The sequence below is a fragment of the Tetrao urogallus genome, assembly GCF_951394365.1.
Source record: "Tetrao urogallus genome assembly, chromosome: 1".
Taxonomy (NCBI): Eukaryota; Metazoa; Chordata; class Aves; order Galliformes; family Phasianidae; genus Tetrao; species Tetrao urogallus.
The window spans coordinates 117991112-118006733 of NC_136813.1; the positions used below are offsets into that span (position 1 = coordinate 117991112).

Consider the following 15622-nt stretch of genomic DNA (forward strand, 5'->3'; position numbering starts at 1 on the left):
CTTACAGCATTTTTTCTGTGATGTTGACAGACTGGTATAAAGCACCTCAGATATGAAGACTCTTTAAAAACGGGCAGAATTTAACTTTGAAACCAGTGCCAAGGAAGTGAACAGAAATTATGCACTTTAACTACATGGGTACTGTTAACTAGTGCCAGGTAGTTTAAATGTGATTAGCTGGTTTTACAGTGCATGCCAATTTTTTTACACTTGGATCTTTTAGAGCAAAAATTTCAGATACTTCTAGCAAGTTAGTTATGCACAAAACTTTTAATGTAGATTTTTCAAAAATATCAGTAGTATGAAACCACTAGTTCATAGGATGCCAGAGTCAACGCTAACTAGATTCCTCATGTCTATTGTCCAGGAAAACAGCTTTGGAAAACTCTAATAAAAGATAGTGTCATTTGGAGATTCTGTTTGCAAATTCTTAGGTGTTGGTAGAAAACTGCAGTAGTGTAAATTATTTTATATTGAAGAAGCAGTATTTGAACATATTGTTGCTTTGTAAAATATAAACATGTAAAGTTGTACCAAATTATGTCTTATCTGGATTTAATTGATGTAGTTTTATGCATTTGTTTTTTCTGCTCATTTTTAGATTGAGTGGATTTATATGATAAAACAAGAAAAGTGTCTACGCACCTGAGGCACTACCACCATGGTAGTTTTCCTGCACTGTCTTTTGCATCCAGACTGATGTGATATTATGTTGATATGATATGATAGGTAGATTCTTGCCATCTCTTTTGCCAATCCTTTTTTTTTTTTTTTTTTTTTTTTTTTAAATACTAAACACAGAAACATGACATTTTTATCTCATAACAGTCTATAGCATCTAGGAAAGAAGAGATCTGAGGACTTGGGTGATGGATAGACCTGTACAGTCCTGTGGGCTTTACTAAGATTTTTGTTTCAGAAATTGAGTGCAGAATGCATTTGCAGCTTTTTCCTTGAAGTTAGAATAGTTCTTCTACAATGCTCTAGCAGCGTTTCACAAGCTGAACCTCTAGACAGACATTAAGTTTAACTAGGCTTATGTAGCCATCACTTCTAGATTGAAGGCAACTGTTATATCACTCAATTTCATGTACCATCTAGAAAAGGAGAACCTTCTTGACTTTCCACTATTCTTCATTTCAGGTTGTTAAACAAAAGCATATCTTGTGGGGAGGTATCCAGTATGACAGGTTTTTTTTGTATGTAAAATATTTGTAAAAGCCTTATCTGTAGTGTCACTTGTTAAACAAAATGTCAGCTCAGTCTGCGTGTTTTGAAAATAATGTGAGTCTTAGAAATTCTTTTTACAAAAGCATTTTATTTCCCCTGAAAAAAGAAAACCAAAACAACAGTTTGACTATCATTAAAGAGAAGAGAGAGGTCTAGATTAGCATGAATGAAGGAAGCATCAGTTACAATACATTCGGAGTTGTAGATTTTCAATTTGCTGAACTGGTAATGGTTTTTTGTTGTTTGTATTTTTGGAAAGTTAAAACATTTTATGAACAGTTTCTTTGTTCATGAAACCAGTAAATCAGCAAATCATGTAATGCTGATGAACATTGTTGTCTTACACCAGTTGTTCTCGAGATATCAGAGTTCTTGTAGTACAAGGGGACAAATAATTGCAAACACAGATGTAACTGATCCCATGCTTACATTAGAGTGAATTTAGCAGTGTTTAAAATTTTGAAGGCACTTAAGACTCATGCCCAATTTCTCTGTCCCGTGTGTGAATTTCAGCATATAACTGTCCCATGCCTTGCAGCAGTATCATTGGGCACTGAAGGTGATAAGCAAGATGAATGTCATCACTCTTAGGTAACTACTTTTTTCAAAAAGGGAAAGGAGACCTACAAAATATATCAGTCTCATCTTGATCACTGGGAAGGTAATGGAACAAATAATTCTGGAACCTGTTTGCAAGGACAAACAGGTAACTGGGAGCCAGCATAGATTTGCAAAGAGTAAGAGATGCTCAAACTGCATGATAAACTTCTACAATTGAATGACTGGCTTGATAGATGAGGGGAGGGCCTAGATATTGTCTGCCTTGACTTCAGGAAGACTTTCATTGTGGAATTCAATAAGATACTCACAGAGAAGCTGCTAAGATATGGGCTGGATGAGCAGATAGTGATGTGGGTTGAAAACCGGCTCAAGGAATTTGTCCAGAGGGTGGCATAAAGTGGGCACAAAGTCCAGTTGGAGGCCAGTAACTATTATTGGTGTACCCGAGGGGTCAGTACTGGATTCAGTTCTATTCAACATCTTCAGTAATGATTTGGATCTGCTGAGAGTACCCTCAATAAGTTTGCAGATAGTACAAAACCGGGAGGCATGGCTGATTCATCAGAGGGTCATGCCACTATCCAGAGGGACCTGGAGAAGCTGGAGAAATGGGCTGGCTGGAACCTTGAGCAGTTCAACAGCTGCATAACTGTGGGAGGTGATTCTTTCCCTCTGCTCAGCAGTGGTAAGACCACTCCTGGGGTGCTGGAACCAGTTCTGGGCTCCCCAGTATAGGATAGATGTTGGCATACTGAATCTAACAAAAGACTGTGAAGATGTTTAAAGGACAGGATCGCTTTTATGAAGAAATGCTAAGTGTGTTGAAAATGTTTAACCAGGAGAAGTGCTCTGGGGAATCTCTTTCATAATATAAATAAAAAATTACATTAAATATAAATACCTGTATATAGATATGAAGGAAGCACACAAAGAAGACAGAGCCAATTTAAGTTATAGTCTAGTTTCAAGTTGATTCCTGTATTTTTCACTCTTAGACTTCTGAGATGGGTTTGAGTTTTTCATTTCCATGTTAATTTTTTTTCTGTTACAGAACAATTAATATAAATTTGCAGAGCATCCCCTTGTAGGACAAGTCTTCTCTTGTCTAAAAACTTTGTGTGTTAGAAATGCTAAGTCTTGTTTGTCAAGTGCTTGGTAATCATTATAACTCACAAGAGACAGTGAAAGGCTCTTGGCTAGAGTCATGTTTTAACAATATCTGTAAATAGTCCTTTGTTGAACATGTGCTGTGAATCAATATACTCATGTAATTCTGCATCTTCTCACCACTGTACATACTGTAGTTTTTAACTGCCTTGCTCAATTTCATATAAATGCAGATCTATTTTATCCAGGACAAATTCTAGGTGTTACAGACTTCACTAGTTGTTACTCATATACATCTATAAAATATAGCTGAAGTGCATTCCCACTTCTATTTCATGCTATGATACCTTAAATGTTACCTGAATCCTATTGCACCTCCCTCTTGTCATGAGAGGCCTTTGTCATTTTATCTGTGGTATTGATGAGAAGCAAATATTTTAAAAAGGAATGTATTTCTTCATTTCTGGTTAGCAGGATACCACTACTTGCAGTGGGGAACTCCCTAGGAATATTTTAAAATTTGGGTTTTCTCTGTCTTAAACACGGGGATGTTGTATGTCTTTGGAATTTAAAACTTGGCATATGTGCATTTTCTTTCTAAGTGGCATGGCGTATATGTAAACAGGCAGTGAAACTTATTAAGACTTATTAAAGGAGTTACCTTTCTTTTTGCAGCAACACTGCTCATCTTGGTTTTCAGCATTAAATTGCTCCACTGGCCTGTATTGCTATTCATGCAGAAAGTTGCTTGACAGGCATGTTGGATTTTAAATGGGTGGTTAGGTACAAAAAGAATACAGAGAGTTCAATACTGCAAGCTGAATTCTGAAGGTAGAAAAATAACTATTTTAGATCAGGTCAAGATTTTAGATTGGGCCAAGCATTATTCTTGAGGGTTTGAATATGGTCTTGCTGTTGGATACTCCCTTTCTTAACTGCATTCAGTATTTGAATGGATCTGTGTTATCATCTGACTTCATGCTTGTTTTTATTCTTCACATCTGCAGAAAACACAGTTATTTCATTTTTCCGTGTATTGGCCTTGTATGTACTGAAAAGTTGCTATCTTGTGTCTTCTCTTGAACGTCATTCTCTAGACTAAGTAACCACAATTCTTTCACCATTTTATGTTTTCAAGGCATTTTTTATATTTTTAAAATATTTTTTTATATTTGCTGTATGATAAGTAATCATGCTGTCTGCTGTCATTAGGTTATTTAGAAGTTCAAGCCTAATGCATTTACGCCTGCTCTTGTGTCTAAAACAGTAATAGAAGCTATTTTAATTAGCTCGGCAGAGCTATGTTATCCAGAAGTACTGAGATATTCATAGCACTCTTGGTGCTATGTACCAAGAAGTACCCTAATATAAAGTAATGGTCTGTCGGCAGTTAATTCCAGTGTTTACTTTAATGAAAAAGGTAAACAAAGGTACAATTTTACTCACTGGTGCTAAATCAGTAGTACTTAGAATCCTCAGCTCAACAGAGGTAAAAGGAATGTGTCTCTAATCACAGCAAGTTTTCAACAGGTACTATTGATGCCGCTGTCTGAGCAAGCAGTCGCAACTTTCTACTGACTGACTGGCTTTTGAATTTCTCACATGCTGAAATGACTGGCACAGTATTTCCTTCCCTGCCCTTGTTCGTATTCATGAACAGGTAGCTCATCTCAGCCTGCTCTTTATATACAATTTCTAAAAAACTGCTTCCAAAACTATGTTTTTTTTCCCTAAATTATTGTAGCATGTTTCAAATTGAGCAAAAGCTGTATAATATTACATAAATAGAGAAATTATTTTAGTGGGGATGTTTCTAGGAGCATTCTCCCACTGAACATTCTTGCCATAATGTTTCAAAATCCTTTATTAATGAGCATAATAGAAACACACAGTCATATGTGTAGAGTTTCCAAAGGGTGCAGGATCCAAAAATGGAAGGTAAAGAAATTCATGCCAGAAATGTCTTCCCAAACTTTGTAATGTCTAAGAGGAATTTGTAATTCTGTTATGAAGTAAGCATAAAAGTGGCTCTGCATTAGGGATGTTAACTTACTTCAGGTGATTGTAGCGGCTCTGTCTGGTCTTGACCCATCCAGCATCTACAAATCTAAACTTTCTGCCTGCATTTTTGATATGCATTTATAGATTCAAAGAAGGTAATCTGTATGTATTTGGGCTGAGACATATCTTTTGTTCCTCTTCAGGGCTTCTCTTTTCCCAATTACTGTAGACTCTACCTATACAGTCCCTCTTATTTATAGTATGCCTTCCTATTTTAACTTGGTCCTTTATTCAAAGTTAGAGCATTTTATGAATTTTAAGTTTCTGCATTTTCTCAAAGACTGTCTCTTGCCAGTGTTGTTGCTGAAAAGCATTCAAGCCACACTGCTTTTGTTGCTTCACATTTCCATCAAATTCCATTCTGATGATTCCAATATCCTCTTTTTCAGTTTAGACATACCTCATCTTTAAACTATCTGTGTAGAAGTATTTTCTTGGCTCATTACTTTCAGATCCACTTCCATCTCTCCATAGTCTACTGCATCAACTACAGTTAGATGTCACCGTTAATATTCCTTTTTGTCTATTACATGTCAAAATAGTCATCTTCTAAAATATTTCAGATATTGATCTTTTCTTACCTTCATATGAAAAATGAGAATGGTCTTGATTGCTTACTTTTCAGATTCCCCAGTATACATTTTTTCTTTTCTTCCTCTACTCTTCACAAAAGGGAAGAATATTTTTTATCAGTTCAACAGAACTGTCTTTTAGATTTACCTAAAGCTTTTATTTCTCTTGATTATAGAATACTGATGTGGTAGTTAATAATTGTGGGGTGTTTTTTTCGTGTGTCCACGATGCTTAAGTTACTTAGGGCAACAGTAGCTCCTTTTGTTAAAATGTTTGTGCAGCATTTGTAACTGATAAATAATGTTGTCTCCCAATAAGGAAGATACTTCCAGAGAATATTCACATTGAGTTAATTGTAATGTATGCTAGCAAGTGCCATGCTAGCTGGCAAAAACAGTTTTTTGTTATTGGCATCTGCCAAATATGCCTTCTTGGAAAAGATTCTTCCTACAAGCTTGGAAGGATTTTTCTCCCATCTACTCATTTAGCTCATAAATGTTAGATTCTAAATAAAGGTATTACAGGTTTATGCTCTGATACGGACATGAGTAACAACACTGGAAAGTAAAAGTCATTTTGTCCTGTCAATAAATTGCATTCATAGTCAGACTTGAGAGGAAATATTAAGCATTTTAAAATTTTTGTAATGTATTATCAATGAAAGAAGAGTTTTGGGAAACTGTGTATGTGTCATTTTGCTTTGACAGCGTTCATAAAAAGTTAGCAGCTCTGCCTGTATTAAGCATATCATTAATAGGATTGTAAGTTTGTAAATTAAAATCACTTTTGTGTTATGTGGGAGAATTCTCTTTCGCTTTTTGCTTCAAAAGTGAGTATATTTTAAAGATTGCTTTAGATAGCAGTTGAAATAATATTGGTGGAAAGAGTTGGGGGGAGGATTGATACCCCTCTTTCGTAGGAATATAAACAGTGTTGCTGGTGAGCATGGAAGCAGAGACATTAAAATGACAAGTCTTCTTTTCATGTTCAAATTTTAGTGGTGTTCATGAAATGAACAAGTGAAAATAAATGAAAAGTTCAATTTTTTTTTCTTTTTTTTTCTTCATTGTAACGCTTTTCTTATATAAAGAAGTGGGTGGGACAAGGAAATTTCCATCTTTATAGTTCTTGGAGATAAATCAGAATTTATAACTGTTTGCAATTGATCCTACTATCTTAGGTTTTCAAGATCAAAGCAGTGCAGCTGGCAGGAAAACTTCTTCCAGCCTTCAACACGCCTACGGGTATACCATGGGCAATGGTAAATCTGAAAAGGTAATGAGTTTTCTTTTGTGGGGAAGTGTTTTTCTCAACCTTCCCTAGCTTGAAAAAACGGCATATGCTATTAGTAATTCTAAGTAGTACAAGGATAAGCAGATATTTGACAGAACAAGGAAGCAAATTCTGCCACATTCGGTAGTATACTCATCTGGTATTTGCTTTTGATTCTTATTCTTAGGGATATGGAATGAATAAATGACAATTGAGATAGGGCTCATTATTAAGGCATTGAATCAATGTGTTGATGCACAGAATTACAATCACAGGTCTTTCTGTTGATGAACATATATTTTTTTCCAAGAAGATCTCACCAACTAACCAACCACTCAGTCATGCCACAACTCCTGTAATCTTAAGCATTATTATTTTGCTGTTACCTTTTTAATTTGCTGTTGTACTTGTTGCTATCATTCTGTGTGGTAATTCTGATTTTTTTTTTTTGTTCTTTTTTCTGATTTTCATACATATTTCTTGAACCTCAGCGGTGTGGGTCGGAACTGGGGCTGGGCTTCTGCAGGCAGCAGCATCCTTGCTGAGTTTGGTACTCTACATATGGAATTTGTCCACCTAAGCTATTTAACAGGAGACCCGGTATATTACAACAAGGTGGGTCTCAAATTTAGTTTTTTCAGTCATACAAGTGATTTTTATGCTGTTTCATCATAAATTGCATTAAAGGAAATTGCCTTTTGTACAACATTTTGTAACGTACTGTAATCCAATTGCATTTTAAGTAACAAGTAAATTCTTTCTTATGAAGCAGATTGACTTTTTGAAATACAAATTTTGCAGCAAAAGTTCTTCATTTCTTTCAACAAGCACTTAAAAATCGTAACTTTAAAAGATGTTTGTGTGTCAACACTTTAAAAGCAAAAAAAAAAAAAAAAAAAAAAGAGGAAGCTCCCAAGAAAGCTCCTCAGATAAAATTAAGAAAATATATGTCTGAAAAGAAAAATATTAGATTTAACAGTATGCAGAGCAGATTGAAGTTGTTAGTGGTGATCCTGATTCTTGATTTAATTTAGGTCATGCACATTCGGAAGTTACTCCAAAAAATGGATCGTCCTAATGGACTTTATCCAAATTATTTGAACCCAAGAACAGGCCGGTGGGGTCAGCGTAAGTACTCTTATTTTATTCATTCATAATTAAAGTTCTATTTCTTTGTTGCTGAGTTGGAGATTAGAAAATTTATTCTGTAGGGCGTGAGTAGCACAGCTTGAAAACATGAAATCTAGATGAATTAATTGGACTTGTGATTTTCTGAAACCAATTTTTACCAGTCATTCTCTTTGAATTAATGTAACTTGATTTTATGTGGTATGTTCTGAAAACAACTTTCTAAGAAATCCAATGCATATCTTTTAGTTCCATTACTTGATAATATCTTCATTTAAACAGAATGAGAGGGAAAAGCAGCTTCCTTTGTTTTGATTTTGTTCCTGTTTTTCTTCTGCAAGTTATCTGGTGAGTGGATTACCCTCTGTAGGATTAGCATTAGGTACTCTTTATAGGTGACATGATATAAGTATCATGTTTGTGGTGGTTAAATTTGAAGTCTTTCACTTGGATGAATATGAAGATTTTCAAGTGATATTAGGGACTGAAATTTTTAAAAATAATTCTTCTCAGTGGCAATGAATATGAAGTGACATATAAGCATAGAATATCTTGAGTTAGAAGGGACCCACCAGGGTCATTGAGTCCAAGCCCTGGCTCCACACAGGAGCACCCAGGTTCTGATAGAATTTTCCAAGCACTCCTTGACCTCTTGTCAAATTGGGGCCTTGCCTGCTGTCTTGGTGAGCTGTTACAGAGCCCCACCGCCCTCTGGTGAAGAACCTTTTCCTAACCCTCAATCTGACCGTCCTCTGATGCAGCTCCATGCCGTTCCCTCAGGCCCTGTTGTTGTCACAGCCAGTTCTGGTATGAAAATTAAAAAAAAAAAAAAAAAAAAAAAAAAAAAGCTTATATTGCATATATTGCTGACAATTTAGGCAGAGAAGGAAAACAGAAAGACGTGGATACGATCCTGATTTTTTTTCCTTGAAGCATTTTTTTTTTTCCAAGAAAGGTTGAATGGTTCAGTGCTTTTGTAGTGGGTGTAATGAAGAGAGTTCTTTTTCCTCAAGGCTTCTGTTCCTTCATCTTTTATGAATATAAGTTTATTTAGAAAAAACAAGGAAAATGGTCTATTTTTGTCTTGTTTGAAGTCATTGACAGGTTTTGGTGACTTCAGTGGTTGGCTGTAAATAACCTGTTTAACATGGTCTGGCTTGCAAACTGAGAATTTGCTTCTGACTGAATCTGGTTTATGAGGGAAATGAATTCAGCTATTATTGCAGTGACTGTGTTTAGATTTGTCTAATTGGGTTGTTAAGACCAAAATTCTCCTCAGAGTGCATTAAGTGCATTAGCAGCACTTTTTGAAATGAATATATAGATTACTGAGATAAATTCCTGAGACATCTAGGCTTATTGGTGCATCCAGAAAAACAAGTGAGTGAATACAAATAGTCGTGTATAAAATGCATAGGGAATGAAACACTGGACTTACAAGCTGGAACATCTGAGACTGAGGTGGAAATTTCTTCCTTCTTATTCCCTTTCGGAAATCGTCTCCTGCATCACAGAAATTGGTTAAGTAAGAGTGATGCCTTCATGCATAGAATATCAGTTTGCTAGAGGACACATGTTGGAGCCCATACTATGGTTACTGACCTTCTCACATTGTTACTATGGGCAAGGAAAATTTTTACATCTTCCTCAGAAGATAATTTCGAAGAGCATTGTGTTTAGCTTGTTATATACCACAGTACTGGTACGACAGAGACAATAGAAAGCATACATTTTCTTTCAGCTCCTGGAAGAATAGCCCTTTTTGTATTTTTTTCTGTGACCTTTAGTTTGATACAACTTTATCAAATTACAAATTACTTTCTACAGTTTCTTAAAATTATTTCAGAACTCTGTTGACCTAGATACATGTAACTCTTATTTCTGACCTTTCTGGGCTTTCTTGTACCATTATTTCTTTTAACATGTTTCTTCTCTTAGACTTGGATCAGTTCTATTTAGGTTTTTTGTTAATCTGTGCAGTATTTCAACTAAGTCATGAAGAGTGTGAAATAGGTAGAATTAATCTGTCACGTACATAAATAGACTGTGTAAGAAATGTGGCAATTTGTTGGGTTTTTTTTTTTCAGTCTCTTACCCTTACATGCAAGACTTTTTCATACTGATATCTAAAATTTGTTTGAAGTAACTCCTTAGCATATGTAAGATCTTACACCATACTACTTCAGAATCTGAATGTTATGTTGTCCACCAGAATCTTACATAATATGAATTTTAATTCACAAATAGAAAGTTTATATCTCAGCTGCTGGTGTAGGGAAATCAGAGTAATAAAATTTGGTGTGAGATCCTATGGAAGGGGAAAGTGATATTTGTTTACGAAATCATAAAGTAAGCTGATTTTTACCTGCACACTCTCATTTTAAAACTTAATTCAGTCTTGCTGACAGATACCAAGATATGTCTGAGTTGTCTGGACTCAAAGAACAAGACAGTGGCTATCCAGTCATCTAGGGTTCCTAAATGATAACGATGAACTAGTTTTTGGCCTAAGGGTCAACAGTTGTTGTGGAGCTTTTATTTTCCTTGAAGACTTGCTGATTTTATCCAATATAGATCTTGCCTATGTTGTTGAATCAGATCTGTTTTTCCACACTTAAACTTTTTCTAAACATATATCCGTAATTTTTCTCTTATTGGGATTAGAGGACGGGGAGTGGTATCTGTGATATGCTGCAACCTTTTCAGAATCTTCTAATGTTAGGATGCTGCTGATGAGTTATTTGTGCTGTGGTGTGAGCAGGCTTTTCAGTCTCGATATAAGCAACACACTCCTGAATTTCATTGCTAGGAAGTGGTGCTCTAGGAACACTGTCCTGAGACAAGCCATCCTTTTTAATGTCTTGTTCCATTTGCTTCTTTTGGTACTCATGAAGACATTCAATTTCATTCATAATTCACTCATACGAGTCAATTGTTTTGGTACAATTACCTAATATAATCAGTGAAGTAACTTACCAGTCTATAACTATTTACAGTTTCACCAAGGAGATGACTACAGCTTCAGGTACTTACAAGTTGAGCTGTATAGTGTCATAAATCCAATCTATAGCTATGCCTTTGTAATGTTTATATTTTTATAAGTATAAATTTCCATATTTAATGCATTTCACTTTTCACTTGAGGAACAGTTTTGGTGACAGATTCCCTTCTCTTTCTACTGTTTCTTTTCATCATTTCTTTGCATTTGAATGCCATAAAACCTCATCCTAAAATTTGCCAGGTAAATGACTTACTGGTCACTTTTTCATCTTGACTTTCCAGCGAAACTACTTTGTAAGGTAGCAGTGTGTCTGGTCCTTAGTTCTGCGTAGCAGGAAGTTTGTTATACCCAGTGTGAAAAAGCTGTCACAGGCAGGCTAAATATTTGTGTAAAAGCTTATAATGTGCTGGTATTACAGCATGAGTGGCACAGTAGACAGCTTTTGAATGGGTTCAGTTCAGGAGTTGTCATCTTGCTGGGGCTTTTGCTGGAAAGCAGGACTGCAATGCCCACAGGTATGTTGGCAGCTTCAGCTTTTAATTATGAACTATAAGGTGATAGTCCAGTAGAAACAAGTGATTTACATTACTTCTGTCTTGAGGTTCTAGTTTCTTTAAAATTTGAAATAAAAATAGATAGCAGGAAGTATATTCAAGCTTCTCATCTTAACTTCCAGTTAGCTTTATTAGCTTTGTTTTTCAATCGTAAGCAGTTTGTTTGGTGGAGGCATCAGAACATCATACAGTGGATGGAGATGATTCTCAACAGCGATACCAGTGCTTCCTAGAGAAGCCTGCTATTCAGGTAGAATGTCTATAATTTTGATTAAAAACAAGAGATTACAGAATTACAGAAATTACTTTGTGCTGAAGAAAAACTTTTTTTTTAATGAAATGTTGAGTAAATTTAATCCTGGTGTACATTTTTAAACAAGTTAGATGGGAATGCCAACTAAAACAGCAATAGAAAGAAAATGGCAGTCTGCATCAGTTATTGGCAAGTAACAAAATGCCATTTCTATTTGCCATTTCTGTAAATTGTGCATTCTTTCCTTCTGCTTTTCACTGCTGATAATACCATATTACATTTCATCTGGTTCCAACGTTTCTTCCTTTTCTCCTGAAAAGGATCTGAAATCACTCTAGGTTTATATCGCAAATACTGGAACAGATCTTTGTTTAGAGTTACTTGTGTTGATTCTAAAAGTTTTGTCAGTTCTGGTAAAATTATTTTTTTAGACAGTATATGGCTTTCATATGTGTGAGTATGAGAAAAAATACATCTTGTATGCTAGCCTTCTGTGTTCAGTGATGTAAGAGCACATAACAAGTTACTGTAAAGTAAGCCAGTATCTGAATTTATGGCATGTGAGCTGGGTGTTGTTATTAGAAATGGCCAGTACTAAAATTATGCCAGTGGAAAGCTGATTTGCTGAATAATCAGAGAGCTAGCTGTTGTGCAATGCTCTGGTCATGTACCATTACCTAATACAAACCTTTTAGACAGATTTGCAAGAGGCTCAAGTAAAAAGCCCACTAAAAGGCACTCTGTCATCTGGTGTACAAGGATTTGGTAATGTAGTATCAGACCATATCTGTCTATTTAATGCACTAAATTTAAATGCTTGCTTTCATACATAAAGCTATGACTGTCGTATAAATAAAAGTAAGGGAATTCAGACAGGTATTTAACCAGCCTTAGCACCTTCTGTTTTCTCACTCTCTTGCATTTTCTGCTTTGGTTGCACAGAATTAGAAGCTCTCAAGGTGTTCAAATGGGAGAAATTTATGTCCTCTGCTTTGTGATTGTTTGAGCTGTAGACTGTCCCATAAATAAGACAAAGCAAATTTCTTTGTGGATGTGTTATTTCAATTTAAGTGGTGATCTTTCATTTTCAACAACAAATGTTTAAATTAAGTCAAAATAAGCAGTTTTAATTTTAAAATAGGAGGGCTGATCCAAAAGTAATGCCTCCTATTTTATTATGTTGGCACATGACATCGTAGGTGGATGTTGGTGGTATGGCAGTAGAGACTGAACTTGCCCATCAATATTCCATTAGATTTTGTTGCCATGTGACAGATGTCAGCAGAGAGGCAGTCTGACATAGAAATGCAGATGAAGCAGAGGTGTGTAATTGAATTCCTAGATGCAGAAAAAAAGGGCACTGACATTCATTGATGATACCAGAATGTTTGTGGAGACCAAACAGTGGATGTGAGTGCGGTGAGGTAGTGGGTGGTGTATTTCAGCAGTGGCAGCAGTGACCGTGAGTCACTTCTGCTGGTGGAGATTTTTCGTTTGTGCAGACTTTTGTTCATCACTGAAGAAAATGCATAGCTAATGGTGGTGACTGTGTTGCAAAATAGTGTGGCTGAGAATGTGCTTTTACAATAATGTTATTGTGATCTTTGTATCTGTTGTAGTTTCCATGGAAATAAATAGAAGGCACTACTTTCAGAGCAACCTGATTTTTATTTGGAGATGGCCTCCACGGGCTTAATTGAGTTGGATCAGATTTACATTTTCTTTAAAATATTGCCATTTTAACATGTAGGAAAAGCCATGAAAACTATTTTGAATTATCTTCACTGTATCTGCACAAATAATGGGTCCTAAATTTTTTTTGCCTGCCTGTAGGGCTGGATTTAGACTAATGCTCTCAAGCTGACCTGGATAATTACCTGAACTGCTTCATTTAAACTCTTGTAGGTAGTAGGCAAACCATGAGTTATACACCCTTTCTATTTTCATTTCTGATACGAACTGTATTAAATGTATACATGCCTACATTTATTTGTCAGAATCTAAAAGAAAACTGCGAGAAGAACATATCTGATATAAGGTCTGTAGTACACTTTGTGTGAAAGAAACACTTTGTGTTAAGAAACTACCACATTCATCAGACTCTCCACCTGGTGACTGCTCCTTCCTAGCTGTTGAAGCCCAGCTCTGTGCATTTTGGTAGCCTGGAGGTATCTCTGTCTCAGTCCAGGTTGTGGCAGCTGCTAAGCCAGTACATGTTCCCCAGCTTTGAGCCTGAGCATGTAGCACCCACAGATAGCACTCAATGTAGTAAGTATAGATGGCAAAGTCTTGCTCATGCTCCTCATTTTTTGAACCCTCTTCTCACAAGCACTGTCACATTCAGGGGTCTTTCAAATATTAGCATTCTTCATTACTTCATGCCTGTGTTTGGACCCAGATCGTTTATCCAGACATCAGCCTGGACCTTGGGTCTTTCCAGATGCTGGCCTCCTCCTCACCAGCCTTTATTAACTTGCAGCTTGCTAACGTGTTTCATGTACAGACATGCACTCAGGATTACATTTACTGGGGAAAATAAGCATGGGCAGGTATTTCCATTTGGTGACACACACGTAGGTCTTGTGACCCACTTTTTCTCCACTTGCTGTGAGCTGCGCACCATTTTCCAGCTGCTGGCATCTAGACTTGTAGGTTCTGTGACCTGTGGCCTGGTTGCAAATGTTTACACCACACAGCAATCACTTGTGGGATAGTGAGTGAGATGGGACAAATATCAGTGAAGAAAAGGATTTCATAAAAAAGGACAGACTGCTCATTGGGTACCTCAGGTCTGCAGACAGGCACTTTTAACCCACCCAGTCTTCCATTTCTCCTTGCCGCTCCCCAGTCTGATTTTTCTCTTTGTCTGCTTTTGGCCCTCCCCTTAACATCCAATTGTAAATTTTGCATTAAGTCACAAAGCCCTTATGCTGTCCCATCTTTTGCACAGCCCAACAGTCTCCTCAAATCTCGTATTAATGATAGCCACATTTCTCCCGTATCAGTGTAATATTCAACTTAATTCTCCAGGGTTTTGTCTGAGTAGAATCTTTATGAGCTCATCAATCAAGGACCTGAAGAATTACAACCAGCTTATTTACAGTTTCCTTATTTGTTATTTCCTTTGTATTCAGTAGTACTTAACCAGATCATTTGACAAAGATAGTTTTCTCACACTGTAGGTATCTCCACTTGTTAAGTGAAGGATAGGGGAAGATCTGTTTAAAATATGAGTGGCTTTCTTGAGTGCAAACTTTCCCTTCTGCTGCAGAGACTGAGAAGTAAGTGACTGCTTGAATTTGCATTATCTGGACTCTCAGTGTTAAAAATAAGCCAGAGACCCATTTTTTTCAGTCTTTATCTCTACTTCTGGGAGATTAAAAAACCTGCAATTTGTAAGGTAAAATGGATAATATGGAAGAATGAAATAGTCTTTCAAAAGATTAAAGGAAATATAAATCTAAAAATATAATTGTATAAATTAACAAGTTAATATGTTAGTTATGCCTAGTGAAAAAGATGGTAAAAGTAGAAAATCTCTGTCTTTGCCAATTGAAGCCTTTAATGTTCCCCTTTATAAAATTATTTTGCTTTTTTTTTTTTTCTTATTTATTTACTAGATGCCTTTCTTAGGCATAGTAGTCTATTAAATAATATTAAAACAATTAAAAAATGCTCAAGAATACCAAGAGGAGTGAAAAAACAAATTTGGAAATGTAGTGTGAAGCCCTGGCAAAACATCTATCGCCTAAAAGGAAATGAAAATCGTTGTAAAGTAGGCCTGTATTTTTAAAAAAATATATTTTGCAATTTTTTTTCACTTTGGATTGTTGGACAGTAGTTTTTAGTGCTTTAAACCTTGGGTGATTTTTTTTTCAACTT

At 36.0% G+C, this 15622-nt stretch overlaps 1 protein-coding gene across 1 annotated transcript in view; it reads left to right on the forward strand.

Moving 5' to 3' along the window:
* MAN1A2 (mannosidase alpha class 1A member 2) overlaps positions 1 to 15622 on the forward strand; it is a gene marked incomplete at both ends in the record, with an annotated part of 123752 nt that overhangs the window by 73500 nt on the left and 34630 nt on the right. The window contains 3 exons of the mRNA XM_079544012.1: positions 6713 to 6807; positions 7296 to 7419; positions 7839 to 7932. Coding sequence (XP_079400138.1) covers positions 6713 to 6807; positions 7296 to 7419; positions 7839 to 7932 — 313 coding nt within the window. The remainder of the gene's footprint in view (positions 1 to 6712; positions 6808 to 7295; positions 7420 to 7838; positions 7933 to 15622) is intronic.